A 22,818-nucleotide genomic window follows, 5' to 3' on the forward strand; every position below is an offset into this window, starting at 1 on the left:
TTAGCCTTTTGTATTTATACCTCTGTGTGGGTTGTGGATAATGCTGCCAAGACCAACATTTATTGCCCATTGCTAACTACCTGGTCACCCCACTATAGGAAGGATATGGGAGCTTTGGAAAGGGTACAAAAGAGGTGTGCCAGGTTGCTGCCTGGATTAGAGGGGATGAAGTATAAGGGAAGGTTGGACAAATATGTGTTTTCTCTGGAGTACCAGAATCTGAGTGGAGACCAGATAGAATTTTTATAAAATCATGAGCGGCATAGATAGGGTAGACAGTCAGAGTCTATTCCCCAGGGTAGAAATGTCAAATATGTTTAAGATGAGGGGAAAAGATTAACAGAACAACATGCACAAATTGCTGGAGGACCTCAGCAGATCAAGCAGCCTCCATGGAAGGGAATGAATGGTCAACATTTCAGGCCAAGACCCTTCATCAGAGTGTTGACTTTTTATTCCCCTTCCTAGACGCTGCCTGGCTTGCTGAATTACTCCAAAAATGTTCTGCTCAAGATTTCCAGCAACTGCAGAATCTCTGCTGTCAAAAGTTTAAACGAGACGTGTTGGACAAGTTTTTAATACAGGGAGTGGTAAGCTACCAGGGACAGTGGCAGAAGCGCCTACAATAACAGAGTTTAGGAAGTTTTTAATTAGATGCATGAATTTTTTGCTTTTAATTGGGTTCTTTCTGGTTTCTTGCTTTGTAGCCACCTGTGAGCAAGCAAATCTCAAGGTTGTATAATTCATACATTCTTTGGTTATATATTAATCTTGCATCTTGAATCTCTTGAATTTGCAGCGAATGGAGGGATACAGATCACATGCATGCAAGAAAGATATAGTTTAATTCAGAATAGCTGTTTGGCGTAGATATTGTGGACTAAAGAGCCTCTTCTTTGATGTTCTATGTACATCTGTGTATATATATTACCTCAGAAAGGATGGGTTTAAGGCTGTTTTGGAGGAATCCCAAATCATTGAAAGATGTCATAGTGTCTCAGGCTCTTTGAGTTATACAGTGCGGAAACAGGCCCTTCAGCCTAACTTCTACACTCGTTTTGAGGCGGAAAATGATGTGGCGGCGAGGAAGACCACCCGTCTTCCAAATGACCAGGTGCTGTGTCTTACCATGGCCGAGGTGAGGAGAACCCTGTGCAGGGTCAACCCACAGAAGGCTGCTGGACCAGACAATATTCCTGGCAGAGTGCTTAGAGGATGTGCAGACCAGCTAGCAGAGATTCTCACTGACATCTTCAACATCTCCCTGAGCAGCGCTGCCGTTCCTACGTGCTTCAAGGCCGCCACCATCGTCCCCGTGCCAAAGAAGACTTCAGTGTCCTGCCTCAATGACTATCATCCCATTGCACTCATATCCATCATCATGAAGTGTTTCGAGAGGCTCGTCATGAGGCACATCAAGACCCTGCTGCCCCCCTCACTGGACTCCCTGCAGTTCGCGTACCGTCCCAAACGTTCAACAGATGACGCCATTGCCATCATCCTCCACCTGGCCCTAACCCACCTGGTAAAAAAAGACATGTACGTTTGAATGCTGTTCATAGACTTCAGTTCAGCATTCAACATAATCATTCCTCAGAAACTGACTGGAAAGCTGAGCCTACTGGGCCTGAACACCTCCCTCTGCAACTGGATCCTAGACTTCCTGACTGGGAAACCTCAGTCAGTCCGGATTGGAAGCAGCAGTTCCAACAGCATCACACTGAGCATGGGGGCCCCCGCAGGGCTGTGTGCTCAGTCCACTGCTGTTCACTCTGCTGACCCACGACTGTGCTGCAACACACAGCTCGAACCATATCATCGAGTTCACCGATGACACGACCGTGGTGGGTCTCATCAGCAAGAACGATGAGTCAGCATACAGAGAGGAGGTGCAGCGGCTAACAGACTGGTGCAGAGCCAACAACCTGTCTCTGAATGTGAACAAAACAAAAGAGATGGTTGTTGACTTCAGGAGGACATGGAACAACCACTCTCTGCTGAACATCGACGACTCCTCTGTAGAGATCGTTAAGAGCACCAAATTTCTTGGTGTTCACCTGGCGGAGAATCTCACCTGGTCCCTCAACACCACCTCCATAGCAAAGAAAGCCCAGCAGAGTCTCTACTTTCTGCGAAGGCTGAGAAAAGTCCATCTGCCACCCCCCATCCTCACCACATTCTACAGAGGTTGTATTGCGAGCATCCTGAGCAGCTGCATCACTGCCTGGTTCAGAAATTGCACCATCTCGGATTGCAAGACTCTGCAGCGGATAGTGAAGTCAGCTGAGAAAATCATCGGGGTCTCTCTTCCTGCTATTAGAGACATTTACACCACACGCTGCATCTGTAAAGCAAACAGCATTATGAAGGACCCCACGCACCCCTCATACAAACTCTTCTCCCTCCTGCCATCTGGCAAAAGGCACTGAAGCACTCGGGCTCTCACAACCAGACTGTGTAACAGTTTCTTCCCCCAAGCCATCAGACTCCTCAATACCCAGAGCCTGGACTGACACCAACCTACTGCCCTCCACTGTGCATATTGTCTTGTTTATTATTTATTGAAATGCCTGCACTGCTTTGTGCTCTTTATGCAGTCCTGTGTAGGTCTGTAGTCCAGTGTAGTTTTGTGCTTTTTTTACGTAGTTCAGTGTAGTTTTTGTATTGTTTATATAGCACCATGGTGCTGAAAAACGTTGTCTTGTTTTTACTGTGTACCGTACCAGCAGTTACGGGCGAAATGACAATAAACGTGACTTGACTTGACTTGACTTGAACTCACCCATGCTGACCAAGTTGCCCACCTGTGCTAGTCCTACTTGTTTGCATTTGGGACATATCGCTTTAAATCTTTCCTTTTCCTGTACACAGAAATTTAAATCTTATATATTTTGGAGATGTGAAATGGACACAGATTATTAAAGCTTTGAATAAGCTGGATGATTAAGGGGCAGGACGAACAGTGAGTCATGTCTCTTGAGGAATTAAATACGAACCGGTTGGGCATAGATTTAAGATGAGATAACATCATAAGATCATCAGACATAGAAGCAGAATTCAGCCATTTGGCCCATTGGTTCTGCTGTGCCAGTTCATCATGGTTGATCCACTTTTCCTCTTAGTCCCAATCTCCTACCTTCTCCTCGTATCCCTCAATGCGCTGACCAATCAAGAATCTATCATCCTCTGCCTTAAATATGCATACAGATTTTGCCTCCACAGCTACCTGTGCGACACATTCCACAGATTCACCATGCTCTGGCTGAAGAAATTCCACCTCATCTCCGTTCTAAAAGGACTCCCCTTTATTCTGAGGCTGCGTCCTCTGGACTAGACTCTCCCACCATAGGAAATATCCTCTCCCTATCCACTCTATCAAGGCCTTCCACCATTTGATTGGTTTCAATGAGGTCACCACTTATTCTTCTGACTTCTAGTGAATACAGGCCCAGAGCCATCAAACGCTCTTCCTGTACATTTTATTTCTGTAATCAATTACAAGCTGTAGCAATCCACATAAAACTAATTCACTGGATTTACTGGAATAATGGACATTGATTATTTGCCCGACATTGCTAACTTTTTTCACTTTACCTGGCAAAGTAGAAGTAATCTATTATCATTTAGCATCGGTAGATCAATCTCATTGGACTGCTGTGATGCACAATGTTGGTGACACTTGAGAAGGTGGTATTATTTCAGATGATGTATTCTAAGAGAATACAGCTTTAATAAACTGATTTGAAAATCAAAGTAGGTAGACATTATAGTAGAGGTAATTGAATCAGTGAATGGAATTGGAAAGTGACCTTTACTGTACAAGTGTGAAACAATTAATATTATTACCCAATCCTCTTGGTATATAGTTTTGGTTTCTCAACTTTGAGCCCTACTGTATACTGCTTAAAGTAGTTAAATATTGAGTAAGTTAAATATTGCTTGTCACTGCTTCAAAATTGAATTCTGGTCTGGTACCTCATGTTTTCCTGAGTGACTTTTTATATACCTGAACCCCTCTTGGCAATCATCAGTTCTTCAGTTTTTACAATATGGCACTACTAGTCATCCAGGATTATATTTTTAAAGATGAAATGATTTGGTCTTTTGGGTTAGAAACCCATTGCATGATCATGGGGAATAGTTGGGGCAGTGGAAATAATGAGGGTCCAGCACAGACAATCATCACCAAATGGACATCTGTAAGATTTGGTAATGTTGATAAAAACATAAGATTGTACGTGTGGAATCTGGAGCTGGAGGCACTTAGTGGTTCAGGCAGTATCTGTGGAGGGAAGCGGACAGTTAATGTTTTGGGTCAAGACTTTCTACCTGGAAGTCTGCAGTCCATTTGGATGTTTTCAACATTGGGAGAGTCTAGGACCAGAGGGGCACAGCCTCAGAATGGATGTCCCTTTAGAACAGAGATGAGGGGAAATTTCTTTAACCAGTACGTGGTGAATCTGTGGAATTCATTGCCACAGACAGATGGGGAGGTCAAGTCTTTGGGTGTACAGTATTTAAAGTGGGCGTTGATAGATTCTTGAATAGTGAAGGACATCAAAGGTTACAGGGAAAAGGCAGGAGAATGGGTTTGAGAGGGAAAATAAATCTGCCATAATTGAATGGTGGACCAGACTTGATGGGCTGAATGGCCTAATTCTGCACCTCTGTCTCATATGACAAGCCATTCAATCCTGGAATCATTCTCCATTGAACTGTCTCCAGTTCCAGCACATCCTTTCTAAGATAAGGAGCACAAAACTGCTCACTCTCCTCCAAGTGAGGCCTCATCAGTGCTTTTAAAGTCTCAACATTACATACATGCTTTTATATTCTTGTCCTCTTGAAATGAATGCTAACATCACATTTGCCTTCCTCACCACAGACTCAACCTGCAAATTAACCTTTAGGGAATCCTGCACAAGTACTCCCAAGTCCCTTTGTGCCTCAGTCTTTCTATTTTCCGGACAGTGAGGAAATTGTTGGAGGAGGCTTATGAGGTGCTCCGGGGTTGTTTTGAGGTGACAGACTGGCAGGCACTCTGTGAGCCACATGGAAGAGGATATTGATGGGCTCACAGAGTGCATCACTGATTACATCAACTTCTGTGTGGACTGCAATGTTCTGGCAAGAACTATCCTTTGTTATTCAAATAACAAGCCATGGGTAACAAAGGACATTTAGGACATCCTGAACACTAAAAAGGGGGTGTTTAGAGATGGAAATAGGGAGGAGCTGAGGACAATACAGAGGGACCTGAAAGCCAGGATCAGGGAGGCTAAAGACAGGTATAGGAGGAAGCTTGAGTGGAAACTCCAGCAGAACAACATGAGAGAGATCTGGAGGGGGATGAGGATCATCACTGGGTTCCGGCAAACTAGCAACAGAGGAGCTGAAAGCAGTGTGGACAGGGCCAACGAACTTAACCTGTTCTTTAACAGATTTGACATTGTGGCCTCTGCTCATCCTGATGAAGGGTCCAGCTTGAAACGTCGACTGTTCCTCTTCCTAGAGATGCTGCCAGGACTGCTGCGTTCACCAGCAACTTTGATGTGTGTTGTCCCCACATGAGTCATCTGTTGTCGGCCCCCAACCAACACATACTCCCACTCTCCCCTCCTACCCCTCCTCACAACCCCCTACCCTGCTCTCATGACTACACTCCTCCCACACATGAAACCACCACAGTGGGCTTCATAGCTGAACAGGTGAGAAGACAGTTGAAACGTCTCCAACCAAGCAAGGCTGCAGGCCCGGATGGTGTCAGCACCAGGGTGCTCAAAACCTGTGCCCCCAGCTATGTGGAGTACTTCAGCATGTCTTCAACCTGAGCCTGAGTCTCCAGAGGGTTCCTGTGCTGTGGAAGATGTCCTGCCTCGTCCCTGTGCCGAAGACGCCGTGGCCCAGTGGCTTCAATGATACAGACCGGTGGCATTGACCTCCCACATCATGAAGACCCTGGAGAGACTTGTTCTGGAGCAGCTCCGGCCTATGGTTAGGCCACACTTGGATCCCCTCCAGTTCGCCTGCCAGCCCCGACTAGGAGTTGAGGATGCCATCGTCCACCTGCTGAACCGTGTCTACGCCTACCTGGACAAGCCAGCAAGCACTGTGAGGGTCATGTTTTCTGACTTCTCCAGTGCGTTCAACACCATCCGCCCTGCTCTGCTGGGGGAGAAGCTGACAGCGATGCAGGTGGATGCTTTCCTGGTGTCATGGATTATTGATTACCTGACTGGCAGACCACGGTACGTGTGCTTGCAACACTGTGTGTCCGACAGAGTGGTCAGCAGCACTGGGGCTCCACAGGGGACAGTCTTGTCTCCCTTTCACTTCACCATCTACATCTCGGACTTCAACTACTGCACAGAGTCTTGCCATCTTCAGAAGTTTTCGGATGACTCTGCCATAGTTGGATGCATCAGCAAGGGAGATGAGGCTGAGTTCAGGGCTACGGTGGGAAACTTTGTCACATGGTGTGAGCAGAATTATCTGCAGCTTAATGTGAAAAAGACTAAGGAGCTGGTGGTTGACCTGAGGAGGGCTAACGCACCGGTGACACCTCTTTCCATCCGGGGGGTCAGTGTGGACATGGTGGAGGATTACAAATACCTGGGGATACGAATTGACAATAAACTGGACTGGTCAAAGGACACTGAGGCTGTCTATAAGAAGGGTCAGAGCTGTCTTTATTTCCTGAGGAAACTGAGGTCCTTTAACATCTGTAGGATGATGCTGAGGATGTTCTACGGGTCTGTGGTGGCCAGTGCTATCATGTTTGCTGTTGTGTGCTGGGGCAGCAGACACCAACAGAATCAACAAACTCATTCCTAAGGCCAGTGATGTTGTGGGGATGGAACTGGACTCTCTGATGGTGGTGTCTGAAAAGAGGATGCTGTCCAAGTTGCATGCCATCTTGGACAATGTCTCCCATCCACTACATAATGTACTGGTTGGGCACAGGAGTACATTCAGCCAGAGACGCATTCCACCGAGATGCAACACAGAGCATCATAGGAAGTCATTCCTGCCTGTGGCCATCAAACTTTACAATTCCTTCCTTGGAAGGGCAGATACCCCGAGCCAATAGGCTGGTCCTGGACTTATTTCCATCTGGCATAATCTACATATTATTATTTAATTATTTATGTTTTTATATTGCTATATTCTGTTCTTGGTTGGTGCAACTGTAACAAAACCCAATTTCCCTTGGGATCAATGAAGTCTGTCTATCTGTCTGTATTTTCTCTCCATTTAGAAAATAGTCAACTCTATCATTTTTTCTACTAAAGTACATAACTGTACACTTCCCAACACTGCATTTCATCTGCAACTTCTTTTCCCATTCTCCTAATCTGTCTAGGTCCATCTGTAGCCTCTCTACTTCCTCAAAACTACGAGCCCCTCCACCTATCTTCATCTGCAAACTTTGCAACAAAGCCATCAATTCCATCATCTCATCATCAACATATAATGCAAAAAGATTCAGTCCCAACACAGACTCCTGTAGAACACCTCCAGTCACCGATGGCCAACCAGAAAAGGCTCCCTTTATTCCCACTCTTTGCCCTCTGCCAATCAGGCACTGCTTTATCCACGCTAGAATCTTTCCTATAATACCATGGGGTCATAGTTTGTTAAGCAGTCTCATGTGTGGCACCTTGTCAAAGGCTTTCTGGAAATCCAAATACACATCAACTCATTCTCCTTTGTCTGTCCTGCTTGCTATTTCTTCAAAGAATTCCAACAGATTTGTCAGGTAAGATTTTCCCTTGTGGAAGCCATGCTGACTTTGGCCTTTTTTAATCATGTGCCTCCAATTACCCCAAAACCACATCCTTAACAATTGACCCAACATCTTCCCAACCACTGAGGTCAGACTAACTGGCCTATAATTTCCTTTCTTCTGCCTCTCTCCCTTCTTGAAGAGTGGAGTGACATTTGCAATTTACCAGAAATCCAGATCCATTCTAGAATCTGGTAATTATTGAAAGATCATTACTAATGCCTCCACAACCTCTTCAGCCACCTCTTTTAGAACCCTGGGATGTACATCACATGGTCCAGGTGACTTATCTACCTTCAGACCTTTATGTTTCCCAAGAACCTTCTCCCTAGTAATGGTAACTTCACAAACTTCATGATCCCTGACAGATGAAATTTCAACCATACTGCTCATGTATTCCACAGTGGTGACTGATGCAAAATACTTATTCAATTCAACTACTATTTCCTTGTCCCCCATTACTACTTCTCCAGCATCATTTTCCAGTGGTCTGATATCGACTTGCGCCTCTCTTTTACACTTCATGTATCTGACAAAACTTTTGGTATCTTTTTTAATACTACTGGCTAGCTTACTTTTGTTGTCTATTTTTACCTTCTTAATGACTTGTTTAGTTGCCTTCTGTTGGTATTTGAAAGCTTCCCAATCCTGTAACTTGCCACTAATTTTTGCTCTATCATTGCCCTCTCTTTGGCTTCTAACTTGGCTTTGACTTCTCTTGTTTGCCATGGTTGTGTCATCTTGCCTTTAGAAACTTCCTCTCCGAGATGTATATATCCTGTGCCTTCCATATTGTTTCCAGAAATTTCAGTCATTGCTTCTCTGCCATCATCCCTGCCAGTGTTCTTTTCAATTCTGACCAACTCCTCTCTCATGCCCTTTACTCCACTGTACTACTGATATATCTGACTATAGCTTCTCCTCTAATTTCAGGGTGAATTCAATCATATGATAATCACTTTCCCCTAGGGTTCTTTTACCTTAAACTCTCCAATCACTTCTGGGTCATTGCACAATACTCAATCTAAAATAGCTGATCCCCTAGTGGACTCAATTACAAGCTGCTCTAAAAAGCCATCTCGTAGGCATTCTAGAACTCCCCCTCTCTTGGAATCCAGCACCAACCGGAATTTCCTAATCCCCCGCATATTGAAATCCCCCATGAAAATTCTAACATTGTAGCGGTGTGCTACACACAGCGCTAGAATAACCACACTGAGTCGGTGAGTTGGAGTTGCGATAAAGAGATTTATTCAAACTTCGCGGCTCGCTTTAAAGCCTTCCCGTTCCTGCCCTCCCTGGGGCGGGACTGCTGTGGGGAAAGCATATTCCCAGATCCTTTCTGCGCGCGGGATTTTCCCCCTGCTGGTGAAGATGGCCTGGCGCCCTTTTTGGGGCCGGCCCTCTGCCTGCGCGCGCTGTTTCGTGAACCAGTTCGTAGGTGCTAGAAAATGGGTGGCCACAACATTGCACTTTTGGCATGCATTTTCTATCTCCTGTTGCAATTTGTAGACCACATCCTTCCTATTGTCTGGGGGGGGGGGTCTGTATACAACTCCCATCAGGGTCTTTTTACCCTTGCAGTTCCTTAGCTCTATCCACAATGATTCAACACCTTCCAACCCTATGTCACCTCTTTCTAATTATAAGTTGAGAGGAAATTTGATAGAGGGAGACAAGATTATGAGGGGTATAGACAGGGTAAATGCAAGCAGGCTTTTTCCACTGATGTTGGGTGGAACTACAGTCAGAGTTCATGGGTTAAAGGTGAAAGGTGAACTATTTTAGGGGAACACAAGGGCAAACTTCATCTCTCAGAGGATTGCAAGAGTGTGTAATTAGCTGCCAACACAAATTATACATGCAAGCTCTATTTGAATATCTAAGAGAAGTCTGGACAGGTACACAGATGTTAGGGGTAGAGGTGTCTATGGTTCGGGTGCAGGTCAATGGGAGTAGGCAATTTAAATAGGTTGGCACAAACTAGATGGGCTGAAGGGTCGTTTTTATGATGTAATTTTCTGTGATTCTATGACTCTAGAGGAGAGAGATTTAATAGGAACCAGTGGCAACTTTTTCACCCAGGTTGACAGGTATATTAAATGCATTTGTATAGGTACATGAATAGGATGATTTAGGGGGTTATTGGCCAAACATAGGCAAGTGGAACTAGCTCAGATATTCAAATTGGTTGGCATGGACCAGTGGGGCCGAAGCGCCAGCTGCATGGCTCTATGATTCACCCAGCTCTTCCTACGGACTTGCAGTCGCTTATAAAGCCAGGCGTGGAGAGAGGTTTCCATTCTACGATACAGTATTGTGTGCAACTCACAGTGAAAAGACCCAATTAACGATTGCATTGTTACTGTTTAATAAATACGGTACAGTATATAAATAGGTGAGGGGTTTGGAGGCTGTAGCTGGCATTATACGGAGGAGACGTACTGTTTCGGGTTCAGTGTGGAGGCGGAACTGAACAGGACGCGACGGGACAGGACAGGACGAGGCGGGGCGAACAGCGAGTCGTGGCTTTTCGCTACACCGTAGCAGGGCCAGGGCCTGGTGTGGAGTCGAGGTTACAACCACGTTTCCCTTTTTGCTTCCGATAACTCTTTCGGCTACTGCGTATCGGCCGTTACGGTCCCCGTTCAGGAGCACACAGCCGGCCGGGTACCCTCTGTATCAATGCCAGACCCATGGAGCCTGCAATCAAGTTAAAACCTGGTATGGGGTCGCTGTACTTTGGAGCTTTGGGAACCTTTGTCTGTTTATCCTCGGGCATGGACACAAACGCTTGCAGAAGCCTTATCGTTTTATATCGCGCCATCTCCCTCCCCATTTAAGAACCTGGCCGTTGAAGTGGCCCAGTGTTAGTAATCAAGACCCCACGTGGCTGTGTGTGTTAATTTCCAGCCTCCCCGCTCGCGTTCATGGTAAGGGAGAGACTCAAACCAGCAGGGTTCCCAGTCACGGACTGAAATGACCCCGACGTCACCCGGGCTTTGGACACAATACACGGGAATAGGGGATGGGGGACTGGAAATTTTCAGTTATATCACTTAGACTCCTGATGACTTTAGCGTGTTACAGTGGATCCAAATTAAATCTAGAGAGTTCATTTATGTGCACCCCACTTTGTAATTGTTAGGCTCTTGTGTGTTTCTCTTGTGACTTGTGCCCCATAACTCGGCAGCAGGGCAGATAAATGGTTGTTCATTTCAACATTCAAATAGTTACTGAAGCTACAAATGCGCTACAACAAAGTTGCGATAATTTTAATCAGGGCCTTTTAATCTTAAACTAACGTTATCCTAAACACGGTACGATCTGCAGTTCCTGTAATTGTAGAGTAACACACTCAATATGATGGGGGAACCTGTGAATTACAGTTTGTGAACACTTTGCAGTTCCCTGGCTTTCTGCATTAATTACTCATAATATGTGGTCTGATCTTCATTTAGGTCACAATAATAGACAAAACCAATCTGCATAAACTAATAACGCACAAACAATTGTACTTTTCCTGTCTTTACTGAACACATTGTTTAATTATTCACAGTCCAGGCTGGGAGTAGTATGTGAACCCATATATTTAATAACTGGTAGCACCTTCCACCAAGCTGCAGCACTCAGTGTCATAGGAAGTCATTCCTGCTTGTGGCCATCAAACTTTACAACTCCTCCCTTGGCGGGTCAGGCATCCTGAGCCAATAGTCCTGGACTTACTTCATAATTTACTGGCATAATTTACATATTACTATTTAACTATTTATGGTTCTATTACTATATTATTTATGGAGCAACTGTAACGAAAACCAATTTTCCCCAGGATTAATAATGACTATGACTTCTTCAGCAGCAATAACCTCTGCCAAACATTTCCTGTAGCTGCTGCTTAGACTTGCACAACAGCAAGGAGGGATTTTAGACTGTTCCTCCGTACAAAACTGTTTCAGTTTATCAATATTTCTTGCATACCTTGCATGAACAGCTTCAGGTTGTGCCACAGCATCTCAAATGGGTTAAGGCCTGGACTCTGATTTGGCCATTCCAAAACACTAATTTTCTTCTTTTTTTAACCGTTCTGTTGTTGATTTACTCTTGTGTTTTGGATCATTGTCTTGTTGTATCATCCAACTTCTATTAAGCTTCAGGTCATGGACTGCTACCCTGACATTCTCCTGTAAAGTGTCTTGATACAATTTTGAATTCATTGTTCCCTCACAGATTATAAGCTGTTGAGGCCCTGAGGCAGCAAAGCAGCCCCAAATCAAGATGTTCCTTCCACCATGCTTTATAGTTGGGATGAGGATTTGGTGTTGGGGTGCAGTACCTGCCCTTTTCCCTCAAAACATAGTGGTGTGCAGTTCTGCTGAAAAGTTCAACTTTTGTCTCTTCTGTTCACGAGACATTGTCCCAGAAGCATTGTGGAACATCCAGGTTTTGTCTTTTGCAAACTTGAGATGAGCAGTAATTTTTTTTTTGGAGAGTAGTAGTTTCCTCTTTGTTGTCCTTCCGTGAACCATTCTTGTTCAGTGCCCTTCTTATAGTGGACAGATGAACAGAGACTGCAGTTCTGGAGATTTCTGCAGGTCTTTTGCTGTTACCCTTGGGTTCTTTTTCACCTCCTTCAGCATTCCAAGTTGTGCTCTTGGTGTGATCTTTGCAGGGCACCCACTCCTAGGGAGAGTAGCAACAGTGCTGAATTTCCTCCATTAGTAGACAATTTCTCTTACTGTGGACTGATGAACACTCAAGGTCTTTAGAAATGCTTTTGTAGCCTTTTCCAGCTTCATGCATCTCTACAATTCTTCCTTTAAGGTCCTCTGACAGTTTTTTTGATTGAGGCATGGTGCACATAAACAGATTTTTCTTGAGAAGAGCAGACTCTGTCAGTAATCTGACTTTGTGTCTTTTTTATAGGCCAGAGCAGCTCTACAACCCACACCTCCAGTCTCATCTCATTGATTGCAACACCTGATTCCAAATAGCCTTTGTAGAAGGCATTACCCTAGAGGCTCATAGACTTTTTGAATCTAGACTGTGATTGTTTAAATGGTGTAGACAGTACTGATGAGAAGTACAATTGTGTGTTATTAGCTTAGGCAGATTGTGTTTGTCTATTACTGTGACATAGATGAAGATCAGACCACATTTTATGAGTAATTAATGCCGAAAACTGGGTAACTGCAAATGGTTCATAAACTTTTTCTTGCAACTGTACATGTGAGCACAATCCAGTCCAGTGTTATTGTGTTGAGAGTCTATTCTGTTCACTGAATAGGGACAGTCTGTCTGAAATTTTAACAGATGCCTCTCATCACCAACCAGCGAGTCATATTGCTTTTGCCAACTCCCTTTCCAACTGAAAAAATTCCACAGTAGCAAGCTCAACATTTGCATTTAAAAAAAATATATAATATTAGAAAGTGATTTCCAGAACATGACAGAAATTGGTTGCCGTTGAAATCTGAACACCTTTTTGTTTATGGTTCAATATTCCAAAGCTAAGGGGCTCAGGAACACAGTAAGGGGGAGGCCTGGGAGAGATGTAAAAGAGACCTGACAGGTAAATTTTTACATAGAGGATCACATATCTGAAATGATCTGCCAGAGGAAGTGGTCAAAGCAGGTACAATTGCAACTTTTAAGACAGGGATTTCCAGTCTGGGATCCACAGACCCCTCGCTTAATAGTATTGGTGCATGGCATAAAAAATAGTTATGAAGCCCTGTTTTAAGAGGTATTTGGATAGGTACATGGAGGGGGGGGCTTGCAGTGATGTGAGTGGACGTGGGCCACTGGGACGGGCAGGGTTGTCAGCATGGACATTTTGGGCCAAAGGGTCTGTTTCTGTGCTGTATTACTCCACGGCTCTATTCTCAGGAGGGAAGAAAGATGAGGATACAACCCACAAGCAGTTCCTCAATATCATAAAAGATGTTGCAAATCAATGGGTTGTGATTTTTTAATTCATTCAAATTAAGTATGCATGTACATCACATTTTGCTGATCATTTTTATGCTTAATGCAAAAAGGAATAAACACCGTTTCAATAACTTATACAAAATAGCTAATTTGCATAATTTATAAATAAGATGTCTTTTCACTTTTCAGTTCTGATAAAGGGTCTTTGATTTGAAACATAGGCTTTGTTTCTTTTTCCACAGATGTTACCTGACCTGTTGAGTGTTTCCAGTATTTTCGGTTTTCATTTAAGGTGTAGAAATTACTGCATAAGTTTGCATAGGTCATTTGTCTCTTTGTGCAGTCAGATAAATAAACATTATTTCTTTTGAGGAGTTTGTCAGCATTGCTTATGAAGTAGCAGCAGGGTTACTGAAAGCTGTTGACTAGACTTTTAAAGCTTAAATAAAACATAAATTTTCAAAAGTATCACCCAAAAGTGGAGGTTAATTGAATTATAAGGAACACCTCTGGGATCTCACGGTAGTGTAGCAGTTAGTGCAACACAGTTACAGCTCGAGACGTTCAGGAGCTGGGAGATTAATTCCGATGCCATCCGTAGGGCACTCTCCCTGTTGATGCTCAGGTTTCCTCGGAGCTCTGGTGTCCTCCCATGGTCCAAAGATGTATTGGTTATTGTAAATTGTCTTGTGATTAGGCTAGTGCTAAATCAGTGGATTGCTGGGCAGTGCCCCAGAAGGGCCTATTCTGCACTGTATCTCTAAATAAAATAAAATCCCATTATGTTTAAACCATGTTTAAAAAGCATCCAGCATAGGATCATTTAGCACAAAGGGAGGACTTTTGTCCATCTTGTTAGAGCAGGGGTCCACAAACCTCCCAGCTGGTAGCTGGGGCCAATGGCATAAAATGATTGGGAATCCCTGCATTTGAGCATTAGTCCCACATTCTGTTTCACAAAAAACAATATCTCTTGCTCTTTCTCCATGGGCCTGTTTTACTTTTAGTCTTTCCGTTATAAATCCAGTTTCCTTTTGAACTTTACAGCAGAGTTTACAAGATACATGCAGTAAGCACCGGGGTTGCAAGAAACTGTTCTTTTAAGTGATTGGTTTGGTGAATTTATGTTGCGTTGTGAACATTAGATATCAGAAAGGAACAAAACGTTTTACCTGTCAAAAGATTCTATTTCCAGGGCTACTTCTACTTATTTTTAAAAATGGCTTTTTTTATGAGGCGTAGTCTTAAGTTTGCAACCTTATTAAAATCAGACATGTCTTCTGCCTCATTTGTCATGTTTTGTTTTCATGATGTACGATAGCTGTGAGCAATGTGATACTTTAAAATATTTATGTACAGCAATAAAAGTGCTGAATATTAATGGTAAATCAAAGCATTGGCCACACTGTACACTTTTTAAATCCAAGGATTATGGCTGCGTGTTGCAGACAAGGGTCTGAATTTGTACTTACTCCTTAGTAAGAACTACTTTGAACAATTTACTGCAATAAATCTTACCTAAACATTTTGGAATGCAGAAAGAGGTAATAAATTAATGCTTTTGATTTGCAAGGTTTAAATATTCTAAGAAGAATATTTGTGGAAAAAAATTAAGACTTCCAGAGTTGCAAATTGAGCCAATAAAATATCTGGAGATCAGGAACATTAAGAGACAAGGCTGGGAAGAAGTGCTATAGCTATGCCAACCAACCATTTGAATTAGGATTAGGAGTGAATCACTCAGACCATGGAGCTTGCTCTACCATTGAAGTAGGTCATGCGTTTTTAATCTGCATTCTTGTCTATGCAGGGTAACCTTTTGCTCTTTGTTTATCGCAAATCTATTCACCTCTGTCTGAAAATATTCAGCAACTCTGCTTCCACAGCCCTTTTGAGCACAGGAGTTCCAAAGGCCCACACACCTTATAGAAAAATATTCACCTTCAATGGTTGACTTAATGTTTTTGAGTAGTGACCACCTGTAGCTAGAAACCCCTGAAAGAGGCAACATCCACTCCACGTCCACCCTTTCATGACCACTCAGGATTTGCATCTTACCAGTCGAGTTCCCTCTCAGTCCTCCAGAAGCAGCAGATTTGAGTGTTGTCTATCAATAAAATCTTGCCACCGCTGTCTGTAAGGAGCTTGTATGTTCTCCCCGTGACCATGTGGGTTTCCTCTGGGTGCTCTGGTTTCCTCCCACATTCCAAAGACATTCAGATTAGTAGGTTAGTTGGTCACACAGATATAATTGGGCAGTGGGGGTTCATTGGGCCGGAAGGACCTGTTACTGTGCATATCTCTAAATAAAATAAAAAAAATAAACACAATCCACCCATTACAAGTATTACTACTCGTAACTGTTCTCTGAACTGCTTTAGTGCATTACATCCATAAATCAGGGAACCAGTAATGTGCACTGTACTTCAGATGTGATCTCAGTAATCCTGTCTGTATCTAAAATATAATCTTCCTATTGTATTCGATTATCGCTGTACTCATAGCATTCAGCCAGTATGTCTAATTGTTGTAGTAGCAAACCAACTATTCGTGAATCTTAGACCAAGGAACTGCTTCCATCCTTCAAGCCATTCATGTAATTCGTAAAATGTTCAAAGTACAAAGTGAAATTTATTATCAAAGTACATCTATGTCACCACATACAATACTGAGATTTATTTTCCTGTGGGCATACTCAGCAAATCTATAAGATAGTAACTATAACAGGATCAATGAAAGATCAACCTGTGCAAATGCATATATAAATAAATAGCAATAAATAATGACAACATGCGATAACAGGATAAAGAGTCCTTAAGTGAGATCATTGGTTGTGGGGGCATCCCAATAGATGGCGGGTGAGTGTAGTTTTTCCCTTTTGTTCAATAACCTAATGGTTGAGTGGTAGTAACTTCTCGAACCTGGTGGTGTGAGTCCTGAGGCTATTGTACATTCTAGCTAATGGCAGCAGTGAGAAATGAGCGTAACCTGGGTGGTGGGGATCTCTGATGATGGATGCTGCTTTCCTATGACAGCATTTCATAAGGGTGTGCTTAATGGTTGGAAGGACTTTACCTGTGATGTGCTAGGCCGAATCCACTTCTGGGGTGCCAGCACTGTTTCCTGCAGTGTACTGTACCTGTCAAAAGATTCAAAGTACATATACAGAATACGAATCTGAGATTTGTCATTGCATCTTGCCAAGCAACTTTAAAAAAAAATGGAAAATTAAAAAGCTGCAGTTGCTGGAAATCTGAAATTAAGTAAAACAGAAAAGAAAACCCTTGGAACGAGAAACAGTTACATTTTGCATGTTGGAGATATTAGAACTGCAAAAGTGAGGCAAGACAAATTGTGAAAAAGTTGGGGAGGGATAGATATGATAAAAACTATCTCTACAGTTGTCTTGGTGACGTATTGTTTATGAAGTTGCCTTCTTGAGAGAAAGAGACAGAACAAGCAAAGGGATGCGTAAAGGCTGCAAAGCGCATCTCAGATCTGTTGGAGTGAATTGAAACCCAAAAGAAAATGTTTGGAATGCTCAGGAGACTGAGCAGTGTCTGCAGGGAGAACAAATATTGAATTAATATTGTAAATAAATAACCCTGTACTGTTCCAGTGAGGCTCAATGTTTATCTCTACAACAGCTTCTGCCGGAACTGATGAATATTTCTAATAATTTCTGTTTTATTTCATATTTACAACATATACATTGCTTTGCTTCAGAAGCTTGTAAGTTTATATCACAATTTTCTTATCAGTATAATAGGATTAATTAAATGTGAGAGCAGAATCTTTTGTTCTTTCATAATTAGTAATTTAAAGTCAGCATCTGGAGCTATTATTAGATATGTTCATGTTATTTAGAAAAAAAAAGGCCATGTCAACATAATTTTGTGTCATAATTATACAACCATAAGACAGAAAAACAGAATTATGTCATTCGTCTTATTGAGTCTTCTGCTATCCCATCATGCCTGATTTATTTTCCCTCTCAACCTTATTTTCCTGCCTTCTCCCCATAATCTCTGACGCTCTTACTACTCAAGAACATATCAATCTCCACTTTAAATATATCCAATGACTAGGCCTCCACAGCCATTTGTGGCAATGAATTCCACAGATTCACCACCATCTGGTTAAAGAAATTGCTCTTCATTTCTGTTCTAAAGGGATGTCTTTCAGTTCTGAGGCAGTGCCCTCTGGTCCGAGACTCCCCATTATAGAAAGTAGTCTTCCTATGTACACTCTATCTAGACCTTTCAATATTTGGTAGATTGAGAGACAGACAGACAGACAGAACAAGCAAAGGGACATATAAAAAGCTGCAAAATGCAGCTTAGACCTGTTGGAGTGAGATGAAACCAAAAAGAAAATGTTTGGAATGCTCAGGAGACTGAGCAGTGTCTGTGGGGAGAGCAAATATTGAATTAATGTTATAAATGAATAACCTTACAGTAACCCTGCACTGTAGCAGTGAGGCTCAACATGAGCCTGAGAAATAGCTTCCATCTGGACACCATGCTGCATCTAGGACTCAATGATAAATTCAACCATTTCAGGTAACTCACTTCCTCTGTATGTAACATACCTGATCTGTTCTACTGAAAGGTCATTCAGTTACACTCTAACGTTAATTCAGTATTTGCTCTCCCCACAGACACTGCTCCAGCTCTTGGACATTTCCAACATTTTCTTTTTGGTTCCATCTCAGGCTACGTCCACACTATGCCAGATAATTTTGAAAACAGAGCTTTTTCTCTTCGTTTTGACCTTCTGTCCACACTGAAATGGCGTTTTCAGTCCCCGAAAATGGAGATTTTCAGAAAAGGTCTCCAGAGTGAATAAATCTGAAAACGCCTAATATCCGTTGCAGTGTGTACGGGGTAACCAGAGCTTTCTAAAACCGCAGTCATGACGTGCCGCAACAGATGGCAGCAGCGCGGCATTTCATTGTTTTCTTCTTATTATTATTATTACTACTTTATTGTCGCCAAACAATTGATACTAGAGCGTAAAATCATCACAGCGATATTTGATTCTGCGCTTCGCAGAACCTAACAATTTCAGAACAGATGGCAACGAGAAGAGTTAGAAATGTACTCACCAAATACTTTGACCCATAGCTTACTGAATAAATAAGTATACTCACTTTGCCCTGTTTTCTGTCCTTGCTTGTATGAAGGTGGCTTACCTATTTATGCAAGTACTTCTCTGACAATAGATGTGTAACAGCCTAACGTAACATTGTATGGAAATACAAGATAACACTGATGCAGACATGTTTTATACATTTAACAGGGCGCTTTATTAATGCAACAGAGTTAGTCAGTTTTTCAATGTTTGTCATCAGCTGGGTCATACTGTCCATGAACTCCCTGTCGGTTGCCTCCATATGCTCCAGTATTTGTTTTTGTTTTAGTTTTAAGTCCTGCTGCGCGAGAGCCAAGAGCAATTCCTTTTAAGTTTTTCTAGTCTGTAACTGGACAAACGCGCACTAAGTATACCGTTTCCTCTTCGCTTGTTTTCTCTGTGTCCTGTGCATGCCCAGTAGAGGAGATTCGCCCAAATATCCGTGTTAGTGTGGACAGAGATATTTTGAAAAACGTTTAGTGTGTACACCTGTCGTTTTTACTCGAAACTGGCGTTTTCAAAATTATCCGGCGTAGTGTGGACGTACCCTTACTCCAACGGGTCTGAGTTGCAATTTGCAGCCTTTTATATGTCCCTTTGTTTCTTCCGATTGTCTGTCTCTCAATCTACTGAATATTGAAAGATCCAGATAGAGTGTACACAGAGAGACTGTTTCCTATAGTGGGGGAGACTTGGATCAGAGCTCACTGCCTCAGAACGGAATGACATCCCTTTAGAACCGAGATGAAGAGAAATTTCTTTAGCCTGAGGGTGGTGAATCTGTGGAATTCATTACTATAGATGGCTGTGGACCCCAAGTCATTGGGTATATTTAAAATGCGGGTTGATAAGTTCCTTGTTAGTTAGGGCATCAAAGGTTACATGGAGAAGGAAGGAAAATAATGTTGAGAGGGATAATAAATCAGCCATGATGAGATGGCAGAATAGACTCAATGGGCCGAATGGCATAATTCTTCTCCTTTGTCTTATGGTCTTATAATCATGTCACAAAATTATGTTGACTTTGCCTTATTAGTTTTTCAAAGTAACTTGAACATCTGTAATAATAGCTCCAGATGCTGACTTTAAGTTACTAATTAATAAAGAACAAAATATTCTGCTCTCACGAGGAAATCTGCAGATGCTGAAATTTCAAGCAACACACATAAAAGTTGCTGGTGAACGCATCAGGCCAGGCAGCATCTCTAGGAAGAGGTACAGTCAACGTTTCGGGAGTCCTGATGAAGGGTCTCAGCCTGAAACGTCGACTGTACCTCTTCCTAGAGATTCTGCCTGGCCTGCTGCGTTCACCAGTAACTTTGATGTGTGTTGCTCCAATGACAGATGGGGTGCTCCCAGTGTGGCCTTTTATATATTGGCAGACTGGGAGACCGCTTTGCTGAACACCTACGCTCTACAACGGAATTCTGCAGATGCTGGAAATTCAAGCAACACACATAAAAGTTGCTGGTGAACGCAGCAGGCCAGGCAGCATCTCTAGGAAGAGGTGCAGTCGACGTTTCAGGCCGAGACCCTTCGTCAGGACTAACTGAAGGAAGAGTGAGTACGCTCTGTCCGCCAGAGAAAGCAGGATCTCCCAGTGGCCACACATTTTAATTCCACGTCCCATTCCCATTCTGACATGTCTATCCACGGCCTCCTCTACTGTAAAGATGAAGCCAGACTCAAGTTGGAGGAACAACACCTTATATTCCGTCTGGGTAGCCTCCAACCTGATGGCATGAACATCAACTTCTCTAACTTCTGCTAATGCCCCACCTCCCCCTCGTACCCCATCTTTTACTTATTTTTATACACACATTCTTTCTCTCACTCTCCTTTTTCTCCCTCTGTCCCTCTGAATATACCCCTTGCCCATCCTCTGGGTCCCCCCACCCCCTCCTTGTCTTTCTTCCCGGACCTCCTGTCTCATGATCCTCTCGTATCCCTTTTGCCTATCACCTGTCCAGCTCTTGGCTCCATCCCTCCCCCTCCTGTCTTCTCCTATCATTTTGGATCTCCCCCTCCCCCTCCAACTTTCAAATCCCTTACTCACTCTTCCTTCAGTTAGTCCTGATGAAGGGTCTCAGCCCGAAACGTCGACTGTACCTCTTCCTAGAGATTCTGCCTGGCCTGCTGCGTTCACCAGTAACTTTTATGTGTATTCTGTTCTCATATTGAATTAGTTTGCCTGTTATACTAATACGAAGAGTGTGGTATAAACTTCATTGTTTCTGAAGCTAAGTAATGTAGATGTCATAAATCTGAAATAAAACAGAAGTTATTAGAAATATTCATCAGTTCCGGCAGAAGCTCTGTAAAGATTAACAACGTTAATGATTCAAGTCACGAGCCATTCATCAAACTAGTGCAGAGTAAAGCAGATATTATTCTATAAAGAAAGCATGAGGACAGAAGGAAATTAAAAGATAAGATTTGGCTGGAGAGAATGTGTGTTGGATGTCCGTCAATTTCAGTGATAATGGTAGGAAAGCTTTTAAAGTGGAACAGTCGTTGCACAGTGGCAGTTCCGCTCTCTCGACTTCAGAAGCCTTATTCCAGTGGTATGGGTGATCGTCACAACTGGAGACTTCCTTGGTTGCAGTGGATGGCCATGACGTCGTCAGTGTAAATGACAAAAAAAAATGGTGGAACTAGGTGAAAGGGGATGGTAAAACATGCGAAAAAGTACTAGAATGTTTAATGAAAAGACAAATGGAATTGCCAGTTGGAAAAAGGTAAGTCTTCTAATGTTTCAACAATGGGTTGCGAAACTATGCTCCTAATAGCTGACTGTTACTAGGTCCTCGGTCAAATGGTGTTCTCAGTAGCAGATTGGTTGCAGATTCTGCTGCTGGTTTGCAGCGGTTAACAGCTCTCAGCAGACAGTGGTTTTATATTAAATGTGTGATGAAAGAAATACCATGGTGTTTGGAATGGTGCAGGGAAACAGTGCATCTGTCATGTGAAGTACAAATGCCTATTTGTCACATCTACAGAGCTGGAACAAAAACTTCAGCAGTGAGTATATAAAACATTTTATTTAAGATTTTATTTCTCATTGGCAAGAAAATTCAAAAGATTATGACTGTGAAGCAAGCTGTGTTAGTCATGGGCTGATTGGCTTTCATGGTCAAATAAAAATACCACTTCTGTAAATAAAATCAAATAATTAAAATTCTATTTTCAAGCAGATAATAAATTATGTGGATTATAAATATAATTTTTCTGTTGCCAAAATTGACATTCTGCCTCTTTTCAAAGAAGAAATATTTGAGTTCTTTGCGTAACAAAGTTTGGATGTTCATTCAGTTTATTGAAAAATAATCTGCCTGTAAAATTGAAATATAGACCGAAATTTAATGTAAAACATAGAAAAATAGAACAAATGATCTGGCCCCTTAGTCCAGGGGTCCCCAACCTTTTTTGCACTGCGGACCAGTTTATTATTGACAATATTCTTGCGGACCGGCCGACCGGGGGTGGGGTAGGGTTGCCAACGGACAAGAGTAGCAGTCAAGTACATTGTGTTTACCACGAGAAAGACTACAATTACCATGAAGCCGTGAACGGGCACCAGCGTGCGTGCATGTACGTGCCGATTTTTTCCCCTACAAATCGTTTTTGGCGATTCTTTTCGGGATTGGTGGGGGGGAGTTAATCACGACTGGAATATAGGTAATAAGTGGCTAATACACTCAATTTCGTTTCTAAAAGGGTTTATCTAATGAATTTAATATTAAACACACAGCACATATTTTCCTCGCATGAATATAGTGATAAGTCAATTATCAGGGGAGGACAGGGGAGCTTGAAGTAAGTGTCGAACGAACTTCCAGTAGAAGTGGTAGAGGCAGGTTCGATATTATCATTTAAAGAAAAATTGGATAAGTATATGGACAGGAAAGGAATGGAGGGTTATGGGCTGAGTGCAGGTCGGTGGGACTAGGTGAGAGTAGCATTCGGCACGG

The 22,818-nt window shown here is 42.7% G+C and overlaps 1 protein-coding gene across 4 annotated transcripts in view; it reads left to right on the forward strand.

The window, feature by feature from the left end:
- Nucleotides 1–10,280: 10,280 nt before the first annotated feature.
- The window catches only part of mthfsd (methenyltetrahydrofolate synthetase domain containing), a 51,894-nt gene continuing 39,356 nt past the window's right edge, over nucleotides 10,281–22,818 (forward strand). For 2 of the 4 annotated variants that reach the window (XM_072279918.1, XM_072279917.1), the window contains exon 1: nucleotides 10,282–10,510. In XM_072279918.1, coding sequence (XP_072136019.1) covers nucleotides 10,483–10,510 — 28 coding nt within the window. In that variant the 5' untranslated portion in view covers nucleotides 10,282–10,482. Of the gene's footprint in view, nucleotides 10,511–22,818 lie in introns of all 4 variants that reach the window. The other 2 variants (XM_072279920.1, XM_072279919.1) reach the window with 2 other exon arrangements.

Source organism: Mobula birostris, chromosome 15, assembly GCF_030028105.1.
Source record: "Mobula birostris isolate sMobBir1 chromosome 15, sMobBir1.hap1, whole genome shotgun sequence".
In the NCBI taxonomy this organism is placed as follows: domain Eukaryota; kingdom Metazoa; phylum Chordata; class Chondrichthyes; order Myliobatiformes; family Myliobatidae; genus Mobula; species Mobula birostris.